This window comes from Prionailurus bengalensis, chromosome C1 (genome assembly GCF_016509475.1).
Source record: "Prionailurus bengalensis isolate Pbe53 chromosome C1, Fcat_Pben_1.1_paternal_pri, whole genome shotgun sequence".
Taxonomy (NCBI): domain Eukaryota; kingdom Metazoa; phylum Chordata; class Mammalia; order Carnivora; family Felidae; genus Prionailurus; species Prionailurus bengalensis.
The window spans coordinates 183,541,923-183,567,451 of NC_057345.1; the positions used below are offsets into that span (position 1 = coordinate 183,541,923).

Below are 25,529 nucleotides of genomic sequence, written 5' to 3' on the forward strand. Positions count from 1 at the left end.
ATAACAGAAGCTCAAAATATATTCTCTACCTCCATTCTAAAAAATATACAACAGGGTCTCAATGTGCAAAGGGCTCAGGATTTAACTGGACAATTAAAAGCCAAACAAAACAAAACACCTCCTAAATAATTACAACTCCTAAATAACTAGCTCCCTTATTTACTCGGGCTTCACAATGTTTTTTAAATGTGAGGATTTTGATTTTAGATTATTCAGTCCAGTGTCTTTTGTCTCCCTATTGAAATTTTTCTTTCTAGGACTCTCCCAAAAGATACTAATCAGGGACATGAGATCTTAGAATGACAGACTTTTCATTAAATATTCTGATAAAAATACTACCAACTGCACTAAGCTTTTGACAGTTGATGAAGTAGAATTAAAATAATAATAAAAGTAAGAGCCTGGTGTTTTTTAATTAAGAGGTAGAAGCAGGTTTTCCTCCCACTTGGCCAAATCTAGAAACCTGTTACCTGTTTTCAGAAAACACTCAGAAAAAAAGGAGCAGCAGTTGAATCACTCAGAGATTAAGGAAAAGACTCTCAAGGGTTATAAGCACTGGTTCTCAACTGAGGCAGTTTTGCACTCCTCTCATAGCATTTGGGGGCTTTGGGCAATGTCGGAGGACATGTTTGGTTGTCATAATTGGGAAAGGGTATGCTTTTGGTATCTAGTGGGCAGAGGCCAGCATGCTGATAAACATCTTGTAAAACACAGAATAGTTCCTTGCAACAAAGGTGTATCCAGACCAAAATGGCAATACTTTTGAGGCTGAGAAATCCGGGGTTATAGCAACGCAATAACAACTTGATGATTCTTGTGCTGGTTCTTCATTCACATGCACACGTCTGCCACGCTGCTGTAGCAAATTTTTAGACATGATATTATTTTTTAAAGCCATCTTTCCACTTTTAAACTACGAAAGTCAAAAGTTTTGGAAACAGAAGCAGGAATTAATCATACGTATAATACCAAATTGAGCCCCGAGAAGGTCCTTTTCTTTGTCAATAAATCAATGACCATTGAAATAATGTGAATTTAAAATTAATTGAAGGCAAAGTCCCATGTAACAGTTGATCCCACAAAGGTCGGTAAACCTATAACTAGATTAACTGAAGAGCAAGAATTAGCACACTCTACTCGGATACCTATACCTGTGTCCTTTTGCTCCATGACATTTATCATTTCCTTTAAATATAATCAGTACTTTGATATCTTTTATATTGAGAGAAATATTTTTATTAGAAAAATTTAATACATAAGAGATAGAGAGTAATATAAAAACACTTGAGAGATATCATCCAGGATTCACAAATGTTATCACTATTATTTTTGCTTCAGACAAACACACATGCATACTTATATGTATATGCATGTATAATCTGTATGTGTACAGTGTGTAAGTGAAGCCCCTCTTGTCCTCCTCTATCAGGACTTTAACAAGGTATCCTCCTTCCATAGTTTTATATTTATAACATATATCCATAGATGAATATAGTTTTGCCTTATGCACTGCTAAAAAACTACATAAGGGCTATGTAAGTATGTAACATTCTTGAACTTATGTCGACACATAAGTATCTAGTTTATGACTTTTACCTGCTATGCAGGAGTCCATTCTATGAACAAATCAATTTCTTTACCTGTCTCTTTTAACAAACATTTAACTTTTTTCAACTTTGTGCTTTTATCAGTAACGGTGCAATGAGGATCCTGTGTTTCTTGCCCCATGAACCTGGAAGAATTTCTTAGTATAAATATGGTATGTATCTAAGAACAGAATTGCTCTGTCATAACACGTATGCCTTTTTAACTATACAAGGCATTGTCAAATTGTACTCTGAAAAAGTTGCAGAAATTGTAATCCCACCAAGTCCAGACAGTAGTAGAGTCCCTAAATCTCATCTTATATATTATCCCACTTTTTGATTTTTTTTAATCCGATGGTGTGAAATACTATTTCATTACTGGAAATTGCATTTTATGATTGCTAGCATCTTTCTGTAAGTTTACTGGCTATTCTTACTTCAATTTTATGACATGCCTTTGTATACCCTCTGCCCATTTTTCTCTTGGGCTCTTTTCTTCTAAATTGATTTAAAGACACTCTTTGTGCATTCATAATATCTTTGTTTTATGTGTTGTGAATATATTCTTCCAGGGTGTTACCTTTCATTATGCCTTATATATGGTACCCTTCATTATATAAAATTTAAAATTCTAATGCAGCTAAATTTATCAATCTGATAGAGGTACATTTTTTATAAGAGTTGAGTGAATGAAAGAATATATGAAATAGAATAATCACTAACAAATGCAGCAAGGTCGTTTACAAATTCCTGAGTTTTAGAACAGCTATTTTGGAAAATAACCTTACATGGGCTTATTTTGAATTGAATAATTTCCTAGAACTACAGCATGTCTACACTGCGGCTTGCCGATAATCAAGTCCATTTGTACGAGGAGTGATTGTCCTTTTTAAGAAATAGACACAATACAAAAATAGACACAGAGTCTTTCACTACATGTGCAACTAGCCCATTGCTGGAGTTTATAGTCACTGATTCAAACTACTCAAACTCCAAAGTAAAATGAAAAATAAAGAACTGAGGATATCTGAATATGTTTTAGTAACTATTAAACATTATTTAAGTAGACACATGTGATAATTGTGTCACCATTTGTACAATTATTAAAATAATAAATTACATTTGATCATCTAAATGAAATAACTCTAGAATTGAATAACATCATTTGCATGTAATAATTATAGAACAATTATTTAATAAGTGAATTTCTCATGCTTCTCCAAAGACCCATTAACTTCAAAGAACATGCTTATTTTCCAAATAGGGGAAAGTGTAGCCTTGCTCTTAATATGTGTTTATATATGTATGTATATACGTGTGTGTGTATGTAGATATATACATACACATAAACATACATAAAACATAAATGTACATCAGTTTTCAAATATTTTAAAATTCAACCACATAACACATAGAAACTCATGCAAACAGCAGTGTTTATTAAAGTACAAATATTCTAAGCTATATTGTAACTTAAAATATTTAGGACTATACCATCTAAAGATTATTTAACTAAGACAAGGTGAGTAATAATCATGATTTCTGTTTTGTAATCATTTTTGTTTCTACTAATTCCAAAAGCAGAATTCTTTAGCGTAAATTAAAAGCTTTAGATGTCTAGAATGAAGCGAGAGTGTCATATCCTAGTCAGAATTTTGTAACAAAACTATTTTATCACCAACTAAACTATGGTAGAAACATCATGCCACATACTAATTGACCAACAGTCTGTTTTCAGAACTAGCTCGTTCCGGCAGAGTCACAGTCATCTCTCAGACTGAGAAGCGACCCTGCCTCCCAACAGGTCTTGTTGAGAATCAGGTAAGGTGAAGTCTCTGGGGGACATGATTTGAATTATGCTCCATCTATCCAGTAAAGGAGAACAATTTTTTGACTTCAGTTTTACAAATAGGGCAACTACCACGTAGGCAGTTAGAAATGGTTAGGGTGTAGATCATCATGAATATCACAAATGAGATCGTTAGTTGGCACTTTGGGATAAATAAAACACTGTGTGGTTGGTTCAGCATGATTTTCCCTTTAATTCTTTGGAAGTTACAGTGGTGAGTGTCTCGACTATTGGGTAGAGCAAGGTGTTATTTTACTCTAGCCTCCTACATTTGTGGGATAATATTAAAAATGAAAACTCTTATGAAAACTTGCCAGTTTCCCTTCTAAACTCTCTAAAATTTAAAACCAAAGCTGATCTAACCATCAGGAAAGAAAATACGATTGGTTAATTTTTATTTTTTTTAACGTTTATTTATTTTTGAGACAGAGAGAGACAGAGCATGAATGGGGGAGGGTCAGAGAGAGAGGGAGACACAGAATCCGAAACAGGCTCCAGGCTCCGAGCTGTCAGCACAGGGCCCGACGTGGGGCTCGAACTCATGGACCGGGAGATCATGGCCTGAGCTGAAGTCGGGCGCTTAACCGACTGAGCCACCCAGGAGCCCCACAATTGGTTAATTTTTTGAAGGGCCATCAAGTTGGCAGTGAGTACCAGTCACCAAATTGCAACTTTCTGATCTAACTTCCAAAACCTAAACTCTCAAAATCACTTTAAAAAATCAGGACAAATCAGAAAAAGGAGAAAAGCATACTTTGAGGGAAAAAAAAAATTGAAAGAAAATATAAATTCAGCCTCTCTTCTACTCCAAAGGGGTAAAGCCCTGTATGCCCTTCTGTTCCATTCTGTGAGTGGACATTTTATCCATCGGCCTCTACTAACCTTGCCCTTCTCCAGCACCACCTCATTTATCACCAGGGTAAAAGAATATATATCAAACAGATCTTAGGATAAGAAATGCAATCTGAAATGAATTATCACTAAACCAGCATGCTACGTTTTCAACATGAGTATTCCACAAGTCTTTGAAAATAATGGAGACATTCTTAGGCTACAAATATTGGCATATTATTTTCTAAAATGCTCCATAGTATCTGATGACAGAAAGACTTTCTACTTCAAAAGCTGGTTACCTACCTCAGCAACATGACAAGGTCTGCATCACTTGAAAGACGCACCAATCCTGGGGTCCCTTCAGTTCGGATAAATTGGATCTTCTCCCTATGCAAGCAAAGAAACAGCTCAAAACATATGTGGTAGGCTTTTGAAACAAAACTGAGTGACTTAGGTACCATTTAAAAATAGTAGCCACAATGCACACACACACACACACACACACACACACACACACAGTGTTATACAAACATATACAAATATTTATGTTATATGTTATGTAAACATATATATAAGTATTATATATATAAAACATTTATATATACAGTATCTATCATGTGGTATCTAATGCATAATATGGGAATCCACATCCAAGAGAGACATCGTCCTTGCTTTCAAGGAGGACCCAATGAGCATCAACATCACCACGTCCTAATGCTGGAAAAGCTTCCTTTATTGCTTTCATTCATTTTGCTGCCCATGTACTATTAGAGGTAGTGGTACCATCCAACCCAGTCTTTGCTTTGAGTTAAAGCCTGCTGTGGGCTTGAATCTGAGCAACTGTCTAGATTATTCAGGGTAATTCCCTGTTATTCCGAAAAGCGCGCGCGTGTGTGTAGGGATATTCATCTATTTTCCTGGGGGTATACCTCTAAATTATGTGTGATGAGCACATTCTTACTTGGAGACAGATAGTATCTATTTATTATATATTCAATATAAAGGCATATGGCTCTTTAAAATAACCGAAAAATCCAAGACACTTTTAGTTACTATAGTTGGTGGAACAGATTATGTGTATACCTGTGCAAATGTGTATATACTTACACATATCAAACATGACAATGTGAGCTATTTCTGCCATTATTTTATTACATATTATGTAAAAATGGCATGTTTTTCTTTTTGATGAGTCACCATATGCTACTATCTTCAATTCTTTATATGAATAAAATTTTAATACAAATTTTCCTGTTGCTTCCCTTCATTTACATGATACTATTGTAAAGCACACCGTATTAATTTGCATAAGATAAAGAAAAAAAGCTACATTGGAGAAAAGCTGTCTTGGAGAAAAATGAACAATAACTTAATCCAAGAAATATTCTTATAAGGGTCAGTAAGAACATACTTTGATCCTGAACAATCAAAAGCTATCTCCAATAAGTCCACAGTTTATCTCCTTAGCCCGTCATCACAATGGATCAGGCAAACAAACAAACGAGAAAACAAACAGGGTGCACACTCTCCTTCCACTTCTTTAACTGGAGCTACACAGAGCAAGGTGAGTGATGTGCACTGTGGCTTCCTGGGAACAAGGAAAAGATCACAGCTTCCTGAGTCACATGGATGATAGAGTGATGAAAGGGAAAGACACCGGAGGAAATACGCCAATTGGGAAACTTTTCATCACTTTTCAGATACTATTAGACAGTGAAGGCAACGGGTCTGATTCTTTAAGCCAGAACATACCAGAGGCAAGCTGAGGCTAGTTTTCTACCAGTCCAGCTAATTTATGGCACTGACCAGCCAAGAGTCATATGCTTTCAGGAACACGACACTGGGGCTGTCTGTCATCTGGTGCACACTGTGCCACTAAGGACCTTCTTATACTAACATTCATTCTTTCGCTTTTCTGAGGGTCTACTGCGTGCTGGGCCTGGTTATCACACACTAGGTATCCAATAGGGTCGGAGACCTAGTTCCTTCCTCAAAGAGTTCATGGAGCACTGGAAGAGAGAAAGCCAATTCTAGTATTATATGAAAATATTTAAATAGAATAGGGCCATTCCCTTCACTGGATTCTGTTTAGGCCTTATACCCACCCTTATCCCATAAAGTCCTTTCACATAAAAACAAAGAGGGCACTGGTTCACTGAACGTCAAGAAAGCACATGAAGGCCGAGGAAGAGAAGGTCGGCAGATAGCCTCAGAAACGTCGCCAACCTTTTCTAAGAAAAACAAAAACAAACGGGAACTACATCTTGGTTATTAGGTATTTGCCTGATATTCCATACCGGTATTTCTCAAACTGGCATCACTGTCTGCTAGAAATCTATAGACATCATCTCAAATTCTGGGGGAATTAAAAAATTCCACGTTTTCACATTGAGGATCAAAACTGCTACTATTTAGGCAGGCACGTTTTGGATAATCTGAATGACACTTACGACTGAATACTGCCATTTGACTTCAGTTCTCCTGTTTGCAATGACAAGACAGTTGTTGCTCCAAGATCAGAGAGGAAAGTGTTGGTGAGCAGGCCATGAGGTGGGCAGGGCCTTGGATGATAAGTGTGGTAGGAGCAGTCCCCATCTACCACACACACACAATTCTCTTACCAATTAAAAAGGCAAAGCTTTTCTTTTGCAGTATTAATTTGCATACTGACACTGATGAACTGGGGCAAGGTTATGTATATATATAAATTGCTATAGGCTAAAGAGATAACAAAATAAATGGATTTGAAATTTTTTTTAATGCTTTTACTCATTTTTGAGAGAGAGAGGCACAGAGTGCAAGCGGGAGAGGGGCAGAGAGAGACAGGGAGACACAGAATTTGAAGCAGGCTCCAGGCTCTGAGCTGTCAGCATTGAGCCCAATGTGGGGCTCAAACTCATGAATGGTGAGATCGTGACCTATGCCGAAGTCGGATGCTTAGCTGCCTGAGCCACCCACGTGCCCCTGATTTTGAAAGTAAATTATGCATTTAGGTTAACTAAAGCCTTAAAGATGTCACAGTTTATTATGAGAACAAGTTTTACAATAGTTTTTTACAAATAGAAAAGTAGTGGTAGAATCATCACAGGGTGCATTTAAAAATATTTTTTTCTTTACTATTGTAGTGGGGGGTATTAAATGAATTGGCTCATCAAAACAATGAGTTAGTAGGTAAAAATAAAATTGGTAGGTAAATTAGTAGACAAAAATAAGCTATTGATTTAGAAAAATGATGGCCACAATATTGCCACAGATGCGCTTGGTGAACCATTAGATACAAAATGGAAAGAATCAAGTCAAACACAAGTGAAACAAAAAGCACAAATGTATCTTTCCACTGACCACGATCTCAATATTGGTAATTTGGATTCTGAACAACAAAATCTCACATTAATATGATTCAATTAAATGTTTTTTTTTACAGTTTTTCCTTAATTGATATGTCTTTTGGTTTTATAGTTCATAGAAGTTGTAAGAAGTGTTTGCATATTTTATATTTGTGCACACTTACATTTCACTAAAATAAAAGGGATTAAAGTCAACATTGTAGATCTGCAATATTTTTCCTTTTAGAATGGAAAATAACAGTTTTGGCTCCTAACAATTTTCCATGAGTCCACTCAGTGACTAAAATAAACATAACAAGCTTGAGCAGTATTATTAAAGATACATATGACTCTGATTAGAAGGACATTTGAGAGCTATATTACTATATTTATTCGAGTTTATTTTATCAATTTACAGAGTTAGAAGGAATCTGTCGCAGTCCTTTTAATTCCTATCTTCACTGCATTCATTCTAATGAAGAAATCCTATTCAATTTTCGTGGTTCCTAATGAGGATTAAGATAATACTCAAATAACACTTTCTATCTGATCCTCTCTGCATGGGTATGTTTCTCTCTGTGTGTCCTTTAGAATACGTTCCAGCACGCCCTCCAGTGTACTTTCTCACTGGGCCGGCCATTCACTTACAACATAAATTCCTTTTGAAACATGAGGGGGTTTTTTGAGAAAGAGAGAGAGGAGGGGGAGAGAGTGTGAGTTGGGGGGAGGGGCAGTAGGAGAGGGAGGGAGAGAACCCTAAGCAGGGTCCGCGCTGTCAGTGCCTGGGGCTTAGTCCCTTGACGGTGGGATCGTGACCTGAGCCGAAATCAAGAGTTGGACGCTTAACTGACTAAGCCACTCAGGCGCCCTGAAACATGAATTTCTTCAAAGTAAAAGCCGTTCCTCCTTTATTTTCATGTTCCCCAAGTACCTAGCATTGTGCTATGCACATAAGGAATGCTCAGTAAAACACAACCGGGCACAAGATTATAACAGAGTCGGCTCCTAACAAATTTCTCTGACTCCACTCAGTGTCTGAAATAAACTATCATTTTTTGTTGTGGCGCAGAAAAAGAGAAGCAGAGAGCTGACATCAGATTGTTTGCTAAAACAAACACCCCCCCCCCCCCACCGCGAGGGAAGTGCAAAGGTGGATAAAGAGGCAATCTTTTAATACGAACATTTATGACTGTTCTAACAAGATACTAAACTGTACAGAGACAACACAGGAAAAGCTTGCTAGTTGTTGCTGTCTCTCAGTTAGACCTTTGTAACCACTTCCTCAAGTGCACAGAATCACCCCAGAAGATCAACGCTAGCAGAAGATCATTTGAGGACAATGAAACATAGTCTCAAGACCGGAATTCCCACAGAACATACTCTCATTGAAACCAACCAACATTTTTGGTGAAGTTAAAGAAGGGCACGTGACTAGAAACAATCAGAAGCAGCAATGCCTCGAAACCACAAAAACTCTCTGGACTGCAGACTCTGTACCCACATACCATTCAGTAACACCTTCAAAAATACATGGTCTAAAAACACTGCCTGAGGGCAATTTTAGAGAAATCCCATGATTTCTCTAATGGTGTAATGCCAAGAAAGGAGAATTAGCATCGACTATTTGATTGATTGTTCATACCCTTTACTATAGTCACAGGACATGGTCTGACTTGAAGGATAGAGCCACATAGTAGAAAGATCAATGTTTATTTCTACTTCCCATAAGATTTGGAAATGTAGGTCTGTTATGGTCACATGATTCTCACAAATAGAAACAGAATCAACCTGAAACCCAAAATAATTATCCCTATACCTGGGGAAAGCTAGACCAGCAGGGAGTAGATTTACTGGCTAGACCTCATAACCACACAAGAGTGATTATTCTCAACTCTTAATTCGGTTTTATGACACATAGATCCTTGCTCATAATGTAGTGTTGTACAAATACCAATACCAAAAATTTTATTGAATTTGTATTCAGTATATTCACTAATAAAATATCATTAAAAGGTTCTTTTTTAAATGAATATATTTGTCTCCAAATAAAATATCAGAACATATTATTTTGACTTTTATTTTAATGTCACACATATAAAAAGCTTCTTAGCATGAATACTGTCTTCTAATGAGAGCCCCTAGTAGGATATGGCAATCCGTGGAGGACAGTGCCCACTTGAAGGAGGTGGTACTGACTTATGGATGTTGCGTTTTCTAGCCAAGGAAATAAATCTTTTCTGAGGAAATAAAAAAAAAAAAGGAGAGGAAAAGTTGGTAGCATCACATTTGCATGACAGATAAAGTTAGAGGGAGCAGTGACTTAAATACAGTAGTTGAAAGCTAAAGCCATATCCCATTGCATAGAAAACCATAGCCTTTCTACGGTCACAGATATGCAAGGGCAGTCTCAAGGAAGAGGAAACTACACATGGATACAAACTAAATAAACTGCTGGCCATTCTCTGGTTTAGGAGGAATCACGAGCAAACATAAAAACACAAAGTAAATAGGTGTATCCGTTTGACTCTCCCTCCAGCTAGCACTTTTCCTTATTATACTCATGGAGAGCATAAGAAGGGATATTTCCTTTAAGCGGCTGTGCCACAGATGAGGAAGCATACACACAGAAGGATGCTGGTATGGGGAAGCCTCGCTTGGAATATGAATATAAGGCCCACTGTTACCTTTGACACACAATTACACAGTGGCTCTATCCCATGCATAAATCTTTTATTAAAGATATCACTGAAATACGAGATTAAAGAGCCCCAACTGTTTCCCCACCCCTGCGTTTGTGGGAATACATCTTACAATGCAGTTTTTCACTATAAAAGCAGAATGTTCTCTTAGATATACGAACTTCCCCATTATGTTGTTGTGATAAGCAGGATGCTTAACTACCACAAACTTTTCAGAAAATAAAAGTGCACCATGACACACACTCTAAGAGGAACAGCATTATCTCATTGATTTATGTCCCTGCTTCCTTCTACTTGTCATGACAGCATAAGCTTTTTATGATCAGATTCTGTAAATAGTTTCAGAAAGCGTAAGTAGAAACTTGTAAGTACTTTGGAATAAAGTGGAAACTTATCTCAAAACCTATCAAATAACTTCTTGCCATTAAATCACCGTGTGAGAGCTACGTTAGAAGAATGGGCTCAGCTGAAGACCCTAGGTGTCACTAAAAAAGAAAAATCCTTGCCGATCTTTAGGAGATTAGAGACTCTTAAGACTTTGAAAAGCAGAAAGAAAGACAAAAACAAAACTGAAAGATACCAACTGGGGCCCAGCAGTTTTCCCTCTGTTAGGGTCTATTAAGGTTCTGTCAAATCACTGGAGACAACGATGCTGTTAGATGTGCTGTTCAGGTAGATTAAATCATCTGACATCTCCCATGGTGGAAATGTAAAGATATGTTAAACTGCTGTAAATAATAATGTGGAGAGCAGAGTAAAAGTAGAAACCTTGGGCTTCCTCTTTCTTGTTTTTTTTTTTTTTTTTTTTTGTTTTTTTTTTTTTTTGGGAGGGGGTACTTTGACAGGAATAGATACTGACTAGAAGTATGTCTATGCAGTGGGGCTAGAGCTGGTGGGAAAGAAAGAAAACAGAGCTCTCCTTATTTTGTGGTTAGCAAAAGAGGAGAGATTTGTTTTTTTGTTTTGCTTTGTGGTCCGGAATCTAAGATCTCTCATTAGACAACTGAGGAGTTTATTTATGCAATTTTGCTAACTAAAACTTCTTACACAAGATGCTCCAGTGGACCATGGATTACTGAGTAGATGCTATAGTACGCGAATATGCAAAATGACAGCTCGTCTAATTTTTATGACTTTCTTGTGATTGGGAACAGCATGCTTGTCAGGTTGGGAAAAGCACTGAGACTTGAGTTAGATGGTAACTAATGTGAAACTGGGATTTCTGTTTGTAAGCGATGTTTATACTCATACTTGAAATTACATGTAGCCTTTAGAAACTCTGGAAGCTAATGACATCTTTAAAGCTATAAGAGACTGACAGGAGATGGGGGGGTGGGCAAAATGGGCAGAGGGGGTCATAAGGTACAAACTTACTTATAAAATAAGTAAGTTATAGGGATGTAATGTACAGCATGGCAACTAAAGTTAATAATACTATAATGCATATCGGGAAGTTGTTAAAAGGAGATCTTAAAACTTCTCATCATAAGAAAAAAAATCTATAATAATGTGTGCTGATGGACCTTAACTAGGCTTATTGTGGTGATCATTTTACAATGTATACAAATATTAAATCATTATTTTGTATTTCTGAAGCTAATATAATATTGTATATCAATGATACCTCAACAAAAGATATGAGAGACGAAGAACATAATAAGAAGAATATTTGACAATTTATTTTCAAATCAACAAGAAAATCTCTATCCCCATCTGTGTATCTATCTGTCTATCTATGTATCTATCTATCTACATTCACTATATGCCAAGTGATATTCTTGATATTTAAACAATAAGGAGGAGAAATAATGAGTTGAAGATCCATATTTGTAAGAAACTTATAGTCTAGTTGAAAAAAAAAGCATAAGGATTTGAAAAGTCAAATTACAGCATGAAAGTCACATAAACAAAATAGTATAAAGGACAATGTGATACACTACATAATTAATTATGAAATTAGTGTCTAGAACAGAGGTTATTACACCTGAATGTGCCACTGGAGTCATATGGAGAAGTTTTAAGATATTAAATGCTTCAGCTCTCCCACAGACCTCCTGAATTAAATTTCTGGACAAGTTGTAGGAGGATAGGGGGTTAAATTCAGAGAAGGGAGAAGAGTTAGGGGAGAGAAGACCTGGCATTTTGTACTTTACAAAGCTCCCCAGGTGATTCTGATGAAAAAAGCTTGATACAACTAAATACAGTAGTTTTGGAGAATCACGGCTGTGGGCCAAGATGGCACCACTGGACAAAAACAGATTTCTACCAGTAAAGGTAGCATATAAACCAAATAAGCTTTGAGTTATGTCACATTTTCAGCAGAAACTCACATCTTTTCCCATCTCCACTGATGCTTACCACACCAAGGGTGAGGAACACTAGTCTAGATCTTGAGAGTAAGAGCTCACAGTGGAGCTGAGAGGCTTCAAGAAGAGGTAGTTTGCATTGAGTTTTATCAGAAAGATTTTTCTTGCCAAACACACAAGAGAAAAACTTGCCAGGAACAGGAACAGCATGTATTCAGGAAAGTAAAACTGGACTTAAGTGTGATGCATTGAATAGCTATTTAGAATAGAGGGGTCATGCAGGGTAATACGGGACAGTGAGGGGATCAGATTCCCTCCTTGGGTTCCACTGTGTTTTTATTATGAAAAAATGTGAATACCAAGCCTAGGATTTTATAGGTCTCAATTCAGTAAACTCTAAGTTACTTTTGTTTACTCAAGCTACACACAAAAAGGTTAGTGTCTTATTATTTTCATTATAACCTGCAGATCAAGGATGGATTATTGGTTATGAATTTTTGTTTCTTTTTCATATTTCTTCTTTAAAGAGGGTTCTAGGTTCTTTAGTCAATCTTATTCAATCTTTATACTTAATAGAGAAAAGCCAGTACTACAATGACCTGGTTGTTGATGACATAAAGTCTTTGTGTACAAGATGCCTTTGTTCAGACTGCCAGAAAGAAAGAGTGAATTTCCAAGATGATTATCAGTATTACTGATGATTTAATAGTTGGGGCTTACAGAATTTGAACCAAATACTAATACAACAGTTACCTGAGTGAATGATTCCTGGTAAGATCAGGTTGGCGCTCCTGTAGAATTTCAAAGATGTTGGGTTGGCGCAGAAATGCAACAATCTTGTCATTGTAAGCTGAAAAAATAAAAAAATTATGATGACGCTTTAAAAATCTGTTATTAAGTTTATGCACATAAATCCAAACTTTAAGTCTGTTTTTTGTGGTTAATATTCCTTTTACTCAAAGTCATAGTTTGAAGCCACTACAGATGCTTAAATTTTAATTTGTGTCTACCTGTTATATGATTATCGGACTTAGATGTATTAGGTGTGACTTAAGCACAAATTAAACTCATTTCATAAGCCATATTTATTATCAAGTTGCAGGATGAGATCACAAACAAGATTCTAGATATGGATGGTTTTTAGCTACTGCTTACCAAAATCAACCTCATAAGCAATTGTTAGAAATGGAAAACTATCTTCTGACTAAATAGCAACCATCCAGAGAGGTAAAGAGACAGAACAAAAGTTGCCCAAATACAACAGTGCTTTGAAAACTGAAGACATTGATAAAAGAAATTAAAGATGCCACAAATGAATGGAAAGGTATACCATGTTCATGGATTGGAAGTATTAACACTGGTAAATGTACATATGCCCCAAAGCACTCTACAGATTCAATGCAATCCATATCAAAATACCAACAACATTTTTTACAGAACTAGAACAAACAATCTTAAAATTTGTAATTTGTATGGAACCACAAAAGACCCATAATAGCCAAAGCAATCTTGAGAAAGAACAACAAAGCTAGTGGTATCACAATCCCAGACTTCAAACTCAACTACAAAGCTACAATAGTTAAAACAGTAGGCTATTGGCACAAAAATAGACACACAGATCAAAGGGACAGAATAGAGAGCCCAGAAATAGATTCATGCTTATATGGCTAATTAATCTACAATAAAGGAAGCAAGAATATACAATAAGGAAAAGATAGTCTCTTCAATAAATGGTGCCACGAAAACAGGACAGTTACATGCAAAAGAATGAAACTGGACCACTTTCTTACGCTATACATAAAAATGAACTCAAAATGGATTAAAGACCTAAACCATAAAACTCCTACAAGAAAACCTAGCGAGTAATCTCTTGGACCTTGGCCTTAGCAACATTTTTCTGATATGTCTCCTCAGGAAGGAAAACAAAAACAGAAATAAACTATTGAGACCATATCAAACTAAAAAGCTTTTGCATAGCAAAGGGAACATCAATAAAATGAAAAGGCAGTATACTGAATGGGAGAAGATATTTGCAAATCATATATCAAAAACAAGTTAATATCCAAAATATATAAAGAACTCATTCAACTCAACACCAAAAGCAAACAAACAACACACAAGCACAAATAATCCCATTAAAAAATGGGCAGAGGACCTGAATAGGTCTTCTTTTTCCCAAGAAGACATACAGATAGTCAACAGACACATGAACAGATGCTCAAAATCATTAATCATCAGGGAAATACAAATCAAAACCACAGTGAGATATCATCTCACATCCTGTTAGAATGACTAGTATCAAAAAGACAAGAAATAACAAGTGTTGGCAAGGATGTGGAGAAAAGGGAACCTTTGTTTACTGTTGGTGGGAATGTAAATTGGTGCAGCCATTATGAAAAACAGTAGGGAGGATCCTCAAAGAGTTAAAAATAGAAATATCATATGCTCTGGTAATTCCACTACTGTATATTTACCTGAAGAAAACAAAAACACTAATTCTAAAAAATATATGTATCCCTCTGTTCACTGAAGCATTATTTACAATAGCCAAGATAGGCAAGTAACCTAAGTGTCCATCGATAGATGAATGAAGAATGAGTTAAGAAGATGTGGTACATATCTTATATACATATATACATATCTTATACATGTATAATATATATATTATACACATATATAATAGAAAGTTACTTCACAATTAAGAAGAATGAAATCTTGCCATTTGCAACAAAATGAAGGGACCCAGAGAGTATTATCTAAGTGAAATAAGTCAGACCCAGAAAGACAAATACTGTGTGATTTCATTTTTACGTGATATCTAAAAAACAAACAAATGAACAACAAAATCAGAAACAGACTCATAGATACAGAGAACAAACTGATGGCTCCCAGAGGGCAGGGACTGAGGGAATAGACAAAATCGGTGAAAGGCATTAAGAGGGGCAAAGTTCCAGTTACAAAATAAGTAAGTCACAGGGATGAAAAGTACGTCACAGGGAACACAGTCACCAATACTGTAATGATTTTGTATCAGATATACACTGAGTAACGTATCAAAGTGTGGAATCATCATGCTATACATTAGAAGCTAATACAACATTGTATGTCAACTGTACTTCAATTAAAAAAAAAAAAGAAAAACAGTTGTCAGCAACAGTTACTACCAAAAGGTAGAAGACAAACCATTCCCAAATTCTCTGTGGAAATAAATGCCATTAAGCCACACTTAGCTTTTTACCAAACCAACTATACCAACAGCTACAACACAAACGGAATCATCAACTATGTACATAGAATTAAAAGAAAAATTCACCTCTGTCAAGACTGGCTAATGTCTATAGAAATTTAAAAATAGTTAATTAAAATTTATTAAGGGCTCTAATAATTAATACCTCTTTTGTCAAGAAAACTAATTTGTTTACTTAAGATTATTTATCTTGATTATATCTATTTCTAATCAGAAATATGGACATATTTAAATCACAGAACTGAATATCTGAATTTTCAAACATCAGTGACTCTGATTCAGCTCATAAATATGATCAAGTAACATGCCTTACTTAAACTCACAAGTGATCAAACAAAAGAAATATAATGCTCTAAACATTTGCTAGTTCACATTTTATGCATCAGGCCACCTGTGCATACAAATTTTAGTTAAATGTGAATAAAATTTAAAAAATACTACCTGCTAACATGGAATCGCATTGTCAAACTTGAAGTGTACCTAACTGCACGTTTCCTCATACAAAAATAATGAAAACACTTTTTATAGTTTTTTTGAGAAAACACTTTGATAGCTGAAATTTTGTCACTGGGTTTTACACTCCATTCAAGATCAGAGACTATATAACTTTTTTAGCAATAATTTCATAAGACTTTAAAATTCTCTATGCAGCATTTAGTATCCTATTAATAACAGCATAACAATACACAGACTCTTAGACTTTGATCCAAGATTTCTTCCTGTCCAGTGTTTGTCAAATTTCTTTAGCTAAGTAATGCCACAGGCATTACTTTATATTTCACATTAAAGTTTTTCTTAAAGAAGTAAAAATTTTAAGGTAAAAACAGACAAATGGAGAACTACTCAAATTTAAGATGAAGCAGGGAGCTGACATGGCCTCCTACCACCTACCTGTCTACTCCACCTGCTTTAGGGGTCCAGGTGTGAAAACCGATCTACGTCAACCTCATCATGTGAATAATAATTCAAGTTGTTGGTTAGGCCTCTTTGCCCCATTCATTTATTTGTATTTTATAATTTTGGAGGCTCTTGCTGCCTTGTATTTGCTACAACTACATAGCTCTCCACCAAAACGTTAAGAATGTGCCATAATTGCTTTCTTATTCTGAGGCTACCGTAGGCTCACACACCATTTAAATTCTGTACCAGAGTACCTGGATGGCTCAGTCGGTTAAGCGTCCGACTTCAGCTCAGGTCATGATCTTACAGTTCATGGGTTCGAGCCCCATGTCGGGCTCTGTGCTGACAGCTCAGAGCCTGGAGCCTGCTTCCCATTCTGTATCTCCCTCTCTCTCTGCCCCTCCCCCATTCATGCTCTCATTCTCCCTCTCTCTCTCTCTGTCTCTCTCAAAAATAAATAAACATTAAAAAAATTTAAAAAATTCTGTCCTGAGCATTATGTATATACTAATATATATGCTTGTCCAATGCTTAATGTGAAATGACCACATAACATATTTGCCTTAAGAGTAATTTCAACAATCTAATATAATAGCTCTGCTCAGAAAACGTAGAGCAAGATAAAAAATCTCATTCTATAGGATTTTGTATGACAGAAGTGTTTTGCGATTCAAATTGGTCTCTTAGGGATAATGCACGTTTCTCAGTACAGGGCAAAAGTAGCAGGCTGCCAATAGAGAAGTATCAGCACAGGATGCATGATTCACACTGATAGGAAAAGCAAAGATAAAGGTTTCTGGAATGGGATGACATACCCACTGGAACCATGTCCTGGTACTGTGGCCTACTGACTGTATTGAATGTACTCGATGGCCTGGGAAGCACTGGTGGTCCTGTGTGTCGAGAATCTTCTCCTACCTGCAAACAAAAGCATCGTTTATGTTTTGCACCAAGATCGAGACTGGTTTAAATCAGCACACCAAGCCTAGTTGTTCAAAATACTTGACGACTACTAAGTACCAACTGATGGGAACAGATGCCAGGTGAGGAGCTGACACAGGGTTCTCACAAGCTCTGCTTTAGTTGCCGAACTGAGGGGAAGGGTTCAGGCATCCGTATCCTCGAGAGGGGCCGGGCAGTGACTATTTACCACATGGTATCGAGGTAGTTCCACACGAGTACAATTACTGGGGCTGTAGAAGCCGAACAGCAGCAGACCTGTTCATCGGGAATAACCTCTGGTTTGACAAAACAAAAACCTGGAACAATACATTGGAGAGAAAACCTGGAGGGTACGAGTGCCAGGTTATACCTTCTTTTGGCTAAGGCAGGTCGGAGAATTCTCTGCCTCAGCAGAGCCTGAAGAGCAGCCAGCTTCGTGTGGGCTTCAGGGTTGGTGTGGTATCTCCTCAGGAGCAATTTTACATGCCTGTTAGAGCACCCGGTACAACAGCTCTTTCTGGTTTGAACCTCCCACACCAGGCAGCTAATCGCAGCAGCTGTGGAAGAGCTACCATAGGGCTGCCCTAACCGAAATTATTTATTGTACCTATTATAGATTTAGAAACTCATACATACAAGTAGGTGAACAAAAATGCCCACTAACAGTCTTATCAGTAAACTCTAACACTGCTTTAGCTTCTGTTTTAGCATCCCCTCCTTGCCCGTATTACACAAGTCTTTTAAGGTGATAGTAGAACAGAAGTATTAGAGGGAAAGAGAACAAAAGGCCAAATAACATATTGGATTTACAAATTGGTACTTTTCAAACAGAGCTTCTAGGGGCACCTGGATGGCTCAGTCGGCTGAGTGTCTGACTCTTGGTTTCGGTTCCAGTCACAATCTCATGGTTCTTGTGAGATCAAGCCCCGCGTATCCTGGGGCCTGCTTGGGATTCTCTCTCCCTCTACCTCTGCTCCTCCCCTGCTCATCTGCGTGCACACTCGCGTGCTCTCTCCGCACCCCCCCCCCCAGGCTAAATAAACATTTAAAAAAAAAATAAGAAAATAAAACAGAGCTTCTATTCCCACCCATCAAAACCTTCACAGCCATTTTATCACATCGTATCTGTTAGGTGCCTGGGGACGGGTTTTTCTAAAGGCCCTAAAACTGAAACTACCATTCTCACCCTACACTGCTTGCTTATCCTTCAAGAATGATCTCACTCATTCTTCAGAGTGTAGTTCAAACAGCAACCCCCCTCCCCAATGAAACCTTGCCTTCCCTTCAAGCTGACTTTATAAAAAAAAATTTTTTTTAATATTTATTCATTTTTGAGAGACAGAGACAGAGTGCGAGCGAGGCAGGGGCAGAGAGAGGGAGACACAGAATCCGAAGCAGGCTCCAGTCTCTGAGCTGTCAGCACAGAGCCCAACGCGGGGCTGTGAGATCATGCCCTGAGCTGGTTAAGTGGACGCTTAACCAACTGAGCCACTCAGCTGCCCCTCAAGCTGACTTTAAATGCACCCTTCTCTGACCTCCCAAAGTACTTGGTATACATTTCTTAAGCAGCCGCCATCATTAACATTTTATAAAGCATTTCATTCGTATTTTTTTCAAAAAAATGTTTGTCTTATTATTTATTTTTGAGAGAGAGAGACAGAATGTGAGTAGGGGAGGGGCAGAGACACAGGAAGACACAGAATCGGAAGCAGGCTCCAGGCTTCAAGCTGTAAGCACAAAGCCCAACACGGGGCTCGAACTCATGAACCACAAGATCATGACCTGAGCAAAAGTCAGATGCTTAACCGACTGAACCACCCAGGCGCCCCTCAGTCATATTTTTACTCACTTGTATTATGGTTTGTTTCACACATTTTCTCCTTAATAAGAACAAGGAACATACGTTATTGGCATCCTTCACCCCAACCACCATGTTTCTACACTGCACGCATTTGGTAAGAATCAGTTTGCTGGATGGAAGATACAGCAAAATTTCTACTACCTGTAATGTTTGCTAAATGAGTATAAGAGAGTAGATGGTAAGACTCATGTGTATAATCGAAGTTGCTTGCTGTGCGTCTCTTGAATTATTGGCTTTGAAGAACAGAGTCAGCCACTCTCAGAGGAGATTCGATCATTAACTACACCTTGTTTGCCAGTCACAGAACTTATCATTCAATACACGAACATATACTTTGCCTCCTGTCAGGACGTGGTCATGTGTCATTATTTCCCAGAACAGCCAAATGTCTTCTCTTCAACACCCTCCTTCCTCGAAGGAGACCTTTAGATGGTGGGCAAGGCCAGATAAATGTGTGTAGCACGGCGGGGCGTGCGGGCTTCCAACAGCTGTGCCAGAAAACACCTTCCCATAAATGGTCTGACAAGGCTGGGGCTGACTGCTGAGGCTTTATGGGGTTAGCTCTGTTCTACCACTCAGTCTCCATCAACAGGAGAAGATAACTTGCATTTGAATGTGTGCCTTAGGATCCCTCTCCCACAACAGGCTGCTACTAGACCATGGAAATAACTCGAGTTCTGAGGCAGAAGAACTGAAAGCAAAAGGAGCACAGCTATTAATCTGATGCAGACCTGACCAGACCAAGCAGCCGGCTCATACGGTGAAGTCAAGATAAGACAAGTGGCTAAAAAAAAAAAAAAAAAAAAAAAAATACAAGTGGCTAAAGTGCACTGGCCTTGTGATGAAGTCAGGCAGGGCCCTAATTATGATACACATCACACACGAAGTCCAAAGGTGAGAGGTGTGTTTTCTGCTTTTAGGATGAATGCTGTTGGCATCATCCAGGTCACCACTAATGGTTTCCATGGCAGCAAAGTAAAGATTTATTAGTTACTCATAAAACATAAATATTTTTGTGCATACCTCATCTTGTAATAGATTTATATATCATTTTTATACGAGCTTCTCAAGTATATTCTGCACATACAACCAGCAAACCCACAAGTCTGTAAATCACGAGGGGAAATTCCAAGAGTAGAATTTTGATGAATCAAATCCAGTTATTTATCACATTCGTAATTTTCCTTATAACAGGGTCTACAAAACTCTTTGACCTATAATGTAACACTGAAAATAGAATATGCACATAGACCTAGAAAGGAACGCAGGAGAAGAACCTTAATTCTTTTTGCCTAAGCAAATCTTTCGAAACAATGTTTACCAAGTGATGACATACATTCAACACTAAGCCAGTATTAAAGAGAAACAAAGTTGACCTAAAGCATTCCTTTTATTTAAGCTGCTAAAGAAAAAGGGAAACAGGAAGAGACTATTTCCTTTGTCTTGGTGGAGGTGGTGGGGGGGTGGGTTAGGCTATTAGAGAGCCCCCATGTGGTTACCACTGGTCACTGCAAACCAGTAAAGTAGAGCAAGTAATTTAGTAATTTAGGAATTCTTAATTCTGCCTATTTTCTCTTCCTCAGAGTACATGAATCAATGCTCAGATATATTGTGATTTTTATTTATTTTATTAAGTTTATCTATTTTGAGAGGGAGAGAGATTAAGACAGAGAGAGAGAGAGAGAGCAGGAGGGGCAGAGAGAGAGAGGGAGGAAGAGAGAATCCCAAGCAGACTCTGCACTGTGAGCACAGAGCCTGATGCAGGGCTTGAACCTCTGAACTGTGAGATCATGACCTGAGTCAAAATCAAGAGTCAGATGCTTAACCGACTGAACCACCTAGGTGCCCCAATATATCATGATTTTAAAGACTATTAGTGAGGACACCACAACCCATAGCATTGGCTAAAGACTTTAATCCAATCCAGCAACGCTCACTTAAAAAACCTCCCATATGTCACTGAATTTTAGCCCTATTTTTTCCTCTGAAGCTGTCCTTAGGTGGGCAAAAGGGTTTACCACCATCCTCTCTTGAACATTTCATACATGGAGAATGCTCTCTCACCATCTTCTGAATATAAAAAATTCTCTCATTTCTTCCATCTTTCTTCAAATATCTAGCTCTTAAAATGTGTAAATTAGGCTTTGGGTATTTTCAGAGAAGCCCTGCCAGCATTCCAGCACTTTTCAGTCTCCAAATGATAATCTCTAAATCAAACTGGAAAAACAAAATGATGAGAGAGATTCCACAAACCACCACATCCCTGCAGCTCCCATGAACCCGCAGGCCCATCCCCAAGGCGCGTGACTCACCTCGCCTGCACTGTGGCTGCGTTGCCTGGTCAGATGCTGCCGATGAACCAGCGCGCTCGTGGGTCTACTGCTCTGCAGCGGGAGCCGGGGGTCGATGAAAGTGGTGGTGCGGGAGTTGTGGTCGACAAAAAATGCCTAGGAAACAATCCCCTCAATCAGTAGTCCATTCATGCCACACACTTGTCCTGGCTGCCCTATCATTTGATACATTCAGGAAAAGTCCCAATTTTGACTTTTGAGTAACGATCTTAGCTCCATTTCCTTTTAATTTTAATCTTTGGGGAACGTCATCCCTGGTTTTAGGAAATACTCTAAGGAACAGTCATCAAAGATAGGATCTGAGAAAGGAGCCATATGAAAGGGCATTTGGGCTTCTCATTAAGCTCTTACTGCTATCCGTGGTTATTGTGAAGTTTTTATCACCTAAAAACTTCACCATCATTGACTGCTCCTTTTCCTCTCCCATGCTGTCAGCCCCCAGTCTCTCCACTTTCCCAGGGTAGTGCCCTCTCTACTTTTTCATCCCAGCCTGATGACCAGCCCGTTATTTCAGGGTTTTCTCTTGTTCCACACCTCAACAACCGTATTCATTTAGCTGGCACCTCAGTAGCAGAATATTCTTTCTGACTGCTTTGATTACATCACTGCTCCAGTCCAAAGCTTCCACTGGCTACCCAGTGTTTATCTAAAAAAAAAACATTCCAACTCTTTGGAGGTTTTCCAAGACTTTAAAATCTCCTTCCCATCTACCTTCCCAGTTTAATCATTGATCACATACATCCATACAAATTCTATCACCTACAATAACTTTGGGCAAGTCACTTAATTTCTCTGAGCTGTAGATTTCGTATAAAAACATGTCTGCTTCATTCATAATAAACATTTCTTTCCCCATAACATGAAAGGAGGGAGGAATCATGTTCTACTGTGTTTACTGCAGAATCCCTGATGACATGAAATCATGAATGAGTACAAACTGTTTCTTTGTGTTTGTTTAATTCTGAAGCTCTAAGCCAGTGCTATTTATCCTTATCATTAAGAGCCAAATGGTATAAGTCTTCAAAGTAAAATTCACTCTAGGTAGTAACAAAGCCCAGTATCTCCAGGACAATTAGAAAATGTAAGTTTTCCATGATCAGATAAAGTTAATTAAGTCATCAAGATAAGAGAGATGATTAGGAGAGTCAGGAGACACTTAACCTGTAAGTCAAGTGTCAGGGCACATGATATATGCCAAATAACCTAAGCAAAAAAGAACGGACTTCTTAAACTGATGGAGCTCAGTTTAAAAAGTACCTTAAAGACTAGGAATGAATACACCTAGGCAAATACCAGGTTTAGATGATATATTTATATCTATAAAAAAAATCAATCACCTTCCCATTATGAAATAAAATGTTTCTGTATACACATAATCAGGAAACAGGCGAAACAATGTAGTCCACAAATAGGAAAAAAAATTATTTTTTTTGTAATTAAATAACTTTAAGCAGTAGATGCACTAGAAAACAAAGCAGAGAAATATACAGAATGAGAATCTTTGCCAGTCCCTTCTTTCCATAGCCAATTTCCAGGTACAAAGACTGAATTAAATGGAAGTCTTGTAGGAGATGATGTCATCAGCCTCACATCCCTAGGTAATGCTCTCTTTTTCCTAACATGTCAGGTGGAACACCTGTCTTCTCTGATCTTGTAAAAAAATAATACACCAAATGATAAATTCTATATAGGCTTATATTGGCAGGTTCTGGTCCCAAATGTCATACTGGTCCCCATTTGATTTGGGCTTCTAATATACTTGTACATCATTTCTGCCACTATTCAAAGTGTCATAAAATAGAAATTATTTTTACAAATGGGTATTTCAAAGTAATAGACACTATAATCAGCCATGTATCTTTATTAAAGTTTTTATTACTAAAACAATAATATAAGCCATGTTTTTTAAGGGAAAAATACAAAGAGTACTAAAATAGAATTGCCTATTTACTCTACCTAATTTCTTTGGAATGTTTTGAAGGGATGGGTAGCCATTTAGAGGTAACAATGATGCACTTATAATTACAAGGATAAATGGGTGTGCACATCTAGGTCAGCTGTGATTTACATGTAGTGTCACAGTGTAATTTGATGTTAAGAGGCTTGTCTAAAACCAATTCTCTAAAGAATTATACTGTAAATGCCTTGAGGATAAGGACTCTTTCTTACTCATCCTGTTATCCCCGGTAGCTTTTGGGACTGCATCTAGGGGAAAGTTGGAGGCTTAGAAAATAATAAATTGTCCAAAATTCTAACATGCTAGTATCTTGAGCAAAGTACAGAGACAACTCACAATGAACTAATCAAGTAATAAAAGTCACATTCTTTTACATAAGCATAGAAATACTTAAAGATCTTAAAAAACCAATGAGGGGTGTGTGTGTGTGTGTGTGTGTGTGTGTGTGTGTGTGCGCATGTGTGTTAGGTGAAAAACGTGGAGAGCTAAAGAATATAAAACCACAGAACAGGAGTTTTTAACACATCCCATTGTAGATATGAATAAACTACCAAGGTAAGACTCGAGATGTGGGAGGCAAAATAATAATCAAATTATTGGGATCTAGAAAAAGACAAGCCTGGTTCTGAGAGCTAGCTCCACTACCTACTAGCAATGTAACCTTGGACAAACTACTTACTTAACTTTTTTAAACCACAATTTCTTCTGTAAAATGGGGATAGTAACACCTACATCAAAGGACGGTTAAATGAGATGGTTCTCATAAATTTTTTATTGTAGTGCCTATAACTTCTTAAATGTTACTATTATTAGTACTAATAATAAGTTTTAACTTCTAAGACATTTTTCCCAGGATCACAATGCTTCTTGCTATATTCCATGAACGAAGCTCAAAAAAATGGAGAACCAGTGAAACTACATTTCCCGAGTTCCTGGTAGATATGTGTGGCCCAGACTAAGTTCTGGTCAATGAGATGTAAACAGAGTGTCACATGATACTCCTGGGAAACCTCCTCACAAGAAGATTTTTACAAAGTCAAGCCCTCCTTTTGTCCTTCATCTTTTCTGTTCCCTGAGATAAGGATGCTCCAGCAGCCACACTGAGCCATAAAGATGAAAGAAAGATGGCTGAGCAGAAAATGGAAGGGGCCAGGGCTCTCACAACTTGAGGAATCACCTTAAAAGCCCCAGACTGCCTGCCTCTGAGCTCCTTTATTGAGTGAATAAAATCCTGTATATTAAACTTTGTACAGGTCTCTGTCACAATGCAGCCGAACCAAATCCTAATTGATCCACTGAAGTCTCCTCTGCAATGCAAAGGAAACATGGTCTTTCTAAAATTAAAAACACAGAAGAACACATAAGCCAGCAACCACCATTATAAATAAAGATTTTCATTATTTGAAAAATAATGATATCTCATTGTTGTTCAGCTTCAATATAGTTGGATAATAGTTCTTGACTTAAGTAAAATGTATAGTTGGGAACCTGTAAAGCTGGGACTTGAACTTACCTTTCTGTCTGACGCTAAAGCCCAATGAGCAGTACCTCTTTCCCCTCTGTCTCCTTTTCATATATCTTTTTGTTTCCATTCTGCTTTCTGCTCCCTATCTTTTCCTTTTCATGTTCCTCCCACTCCCCTCGCACCTCACATCGTACGTGATGTTAGAA

At 37.6% G+C, this 25,529-nt stretch overlaps 1 protein-coding gene across 4 annotated transcripts in view; it reads right to left on the reverse strand.

Moving 5' to 3' along the window:
- HECW2 (HECT, C2 and WW domain containing E3 ubiquitin protein ligase 2) overlaps window positions 1–25,529 on the reverse strand; it is a 369,888-nt gene that overhangs the window by 57,956 nt on the left and 286,403 nt on the right. For all 4 annotated transcript variants that reach the window (XM_043577368.1, XM_043577366.1, XM_043577367.1 and 1 more), the window contains 4 exons: window positions 21,863–21,997; window positions 17,563–17,665; window positions 13,354–13,450; window positions 4,573–4,656 (listed from right to left, as the gene is read on the reverse strand). In XM_043577368.1, coding sequence (XP_043433303.1) covers window positions 4,573–4,656; window positions 13,354–13,450; window positions 17,563–17,665; window positions 21,863–21,997 — 419 coding nt within the window. The remainder of the gene's footprint in view (window positions 1–4,572; window positions 4,657–13,353; window positions 13,451–17,562; window positions 17,666–21,862; window positions 21,998–25,529) is intronic.